The sequence below is a fragment of the Daldinia childiae genome, assembly GCF_008694065.1.
Source record: "Daldinia childiae strain JS-1345 chromosome Unknown Scaffold69, whole genome shotgun sequence".
NCBI lineage: Eukaryota > Fungi > Ascomycota > Sordariomycetes > Xylariales > Hypoxylaceae > Daldinia > Daldinia childiae.
The window spans coordinates 23-2798 of NW_022984710.1; the positions used below are offsets into that span (position 1 = coordinate 23).

The 2776-nt window shown below is 48.4% G+C and overlaps 1 protein-coding gene across 1 annotated transcript; it reads right to left on the reverse strand.

Moving 5' to 3' along the window:
• Positions 1–397: 397 nt before the first annotated feature.
• GL218_09627 (RecQ helicase TLH3) lies at positions 398–2535 on the reverse strand (the record flags this gene model as incomplete). The annotated part of the gene is made up of 2 exons (XM_033586459.1): positions 398–601; positions 652–2535. Coding segments are annotated over 2 exons (2088 nt in total), but the record flags the coding sequence as incomplete, so codon positions are not given.
• Between the last annotated feature and the right edge of the window lie 241 nt (positions 2536–2776).

A 2776-nucleotide genomic window follows, 5' to 3' on the forward strand; every position in this document is an offset into this window, starting at 1 on the left:
AGTGCTGTATAGACACGCTATGAAACTGAAACTGAGGTGAGTTTCAGTTTCATGAAACCGGACACCGGTATAGTTTCAGTTTCATATGAACCGGTTTCAGTTTCATATGAAACATTATCTACTTACTGCGCAATATTTTGGTAAGCGCTATACCGATGTGCGACATGCTCTCCAAGTTGCCCAAAGATGTTTGGTACCTTCTGTCTGCCTATACTACCAATCCTTCAGGTTTGCTATCACTTTCTACCCCCTTATCCATGTCTATATCTTCCCGGATATCTTCTTGGAGTATCCTTACAGCCGCGTCAATATCTTCCGCTCTCCTAAACACCCCAGCGAGGAGCGGTCTGCTCTTCCCTTTTGGAATACTTATCCAGCTCTTAATGCACTCACATACCTCTACCATTTTAGCAGACATGCTACTTCTATCCCATGTAACCTGCCGTCTCGTTCCCGAGAATATTCGCTCTGCCTCTGCAGACATTGGGGGGATGCAAAAAATGTCAATAGCCATACGGCTGAGGAGGGGGAAGTTCTCTCGCTGTGTCGGTTCGAGCCACCACTGTAACGCTGTTTGTCGCCCAATACCAACCTGTGAGCCCTGCAAGATATGGTTAAAACCCAGCCATTAAAAAGCTTCAAATTACTTACATAAATAAAGCGGTCGAATTCGTCCTTCACTTCACTCGCTGTGCTGTAAATCTTCTGCCTCCAGCGATCAAACTCATCGACTTCTTGCTCTTTTTCCTGCTGCTTGTCTGGGAGCTGGTAGCTCTTGTACTCTGTGGACCAAATATTCCGTACAGCCTTCACGGCATTGCTAACCCAGGCTGGATTTCTTTTCCACTGCTCACTCAAGTAGCTCTTTCGAAGTGCTGGGTGGAGGAGAATACCAGCCACGTACACAGGGGCTTGTTCGGTAAGCTGGTAATACTTCTCGAACTTTAACCAAGCGACGTGAAAACGCGCATAGAAGCGTGGGTTACTGGAAGCCTTGTTTTTGGTCTGCGTGAAGTGATGATGGAGGAAATCCATATGGGAAAGAACTTCGTCGAGCGTATTTTCTCGGCCTTGACGTACTGAGATCTGGTGGAATACCTGTAAGAATGCATGAATATCTCTGAGTTCGTTCCAGTCGTTATGGTCCAATGCGTCTTTCTCGATTTTGGCATGGTTTTCTTGAATCCAATCCATGAATTCTGCCCGTCTCTCAATGGCCACGTCAATGAGGCGAAACCATGAGTTCCAGCGTGTATCATTGTCCCTCGGTAAGGCCCTACCAATCTTGGCCTTGAAGTCATTGTGGATGCTGGTAGAGCTTCTTGAATATATGCACAAATTGTGGAGTTTGCCTAGAACAGGAAACTCCCGCCACTCCTCGGTAGCTTGCGCCTTCGTGATACTGCCTCCTCCCTCTTTTTGGGATAGCCTGCACAGCTGCTCATAGGCTTCATCGATCCCCTCTTGCTCATCCTCCTGGATCTTCTTTGCCTTGCTCCGAGAGATCAAGGACTGAACGATGATGTTCATGACGTGGGCACTACAGCGTAGTCGCTTGGCAACCGGATCTAAACCCTCAATCTCTTTTGCAATACCGTCAAGCATGGTATCGTTAGCATCGTGATTATCCATCGTGAAGTAGCCAACTTTTCCCCTGAGGCCGTACTCGTCGGTAACTTCCAGGAAAGTCTTGGCTTGTAATTCCCCACTGTGGCTTCCTTTGAACTCGCGCAGTGACAACAAAGCTTGAGCAACTTCTCTGGTCTCCGCATCTACAAAGTGAGCCACGATTGCCTGATATGCCGCTTTCTGTTCCGATGAGGTCCACATATCAATGGTGAAGTGGACCATAGATGAGAGAGAATTATGAAGCTTCTCAACGAGGCCTTGTTTGTGCTGAGCGAAGGTCTTTTCGAGAAGCTTTGGGACCGCGCTGCGGCTGCGCAGGAGGACGTCCCGGGCCATGTAGTTGCAGGAGAGTATAACGGCATGAAACTCGGGGTATTCGATGAACGTGTGGGCGATATTGCGAACCGCAAGGAGCCTGGCGAGTGCTTCCTCGAATGCGGGAATGTTAATAGCATTTACCAAATATTTTTCCTCATTAAGGTCTCGATTGGCCTGGCGTTGCTCCTGCCTTCCAAACATATCCGTGATAGTGCCATGTTGCTGCTTCTTCAGATCCGACCTTTCTACCTGTTCAACAATCCGGATACCATGAAAGTCCCGCAGGTGCTTGCGGGCTCGACTCAAGTTCGTTGTGACCGAATTAGGCTTTTTCGTGGAGTCGCAGTGCTTGCAATACCAAATTTCGTGGTATGAGCTATCGCGAGCTTTCTCCCCTCTCTCTTCATCAGGGTCACGGGCCTCGCTCCAAGTCCTTTTATTCGTGCGGCCCTTGGCGCGCTTGCCGGCACGATCAGAGGGAGAGCGATCCAATGGACGCTTCGCGGGAACAGGAGAATCAGGTGAAACAGATCCTAGAAGCTTATCAGACGGCTCTGATAGCAATGGAGGGGGCGAGGCTGATGACATATTTATTATTAGGAAGTTCCAATTGCGCTGAGGGCATTTGGTTTGCGGAATTTCTTGGTTAAGTACTAAGATATTTGAGACTCATCAGCGATATATGAAACCGTATGAAACCGCCTGAAACATATGAAACTGGGGAGGTAACAGTTTCATATGAACCCGGGTCCAGGGGCTGTTTCAGTTTCATATGAAACCGTATGAAACTAGACGCGTGGCTATACAGCACTGACCCTTGTGGTGGTGA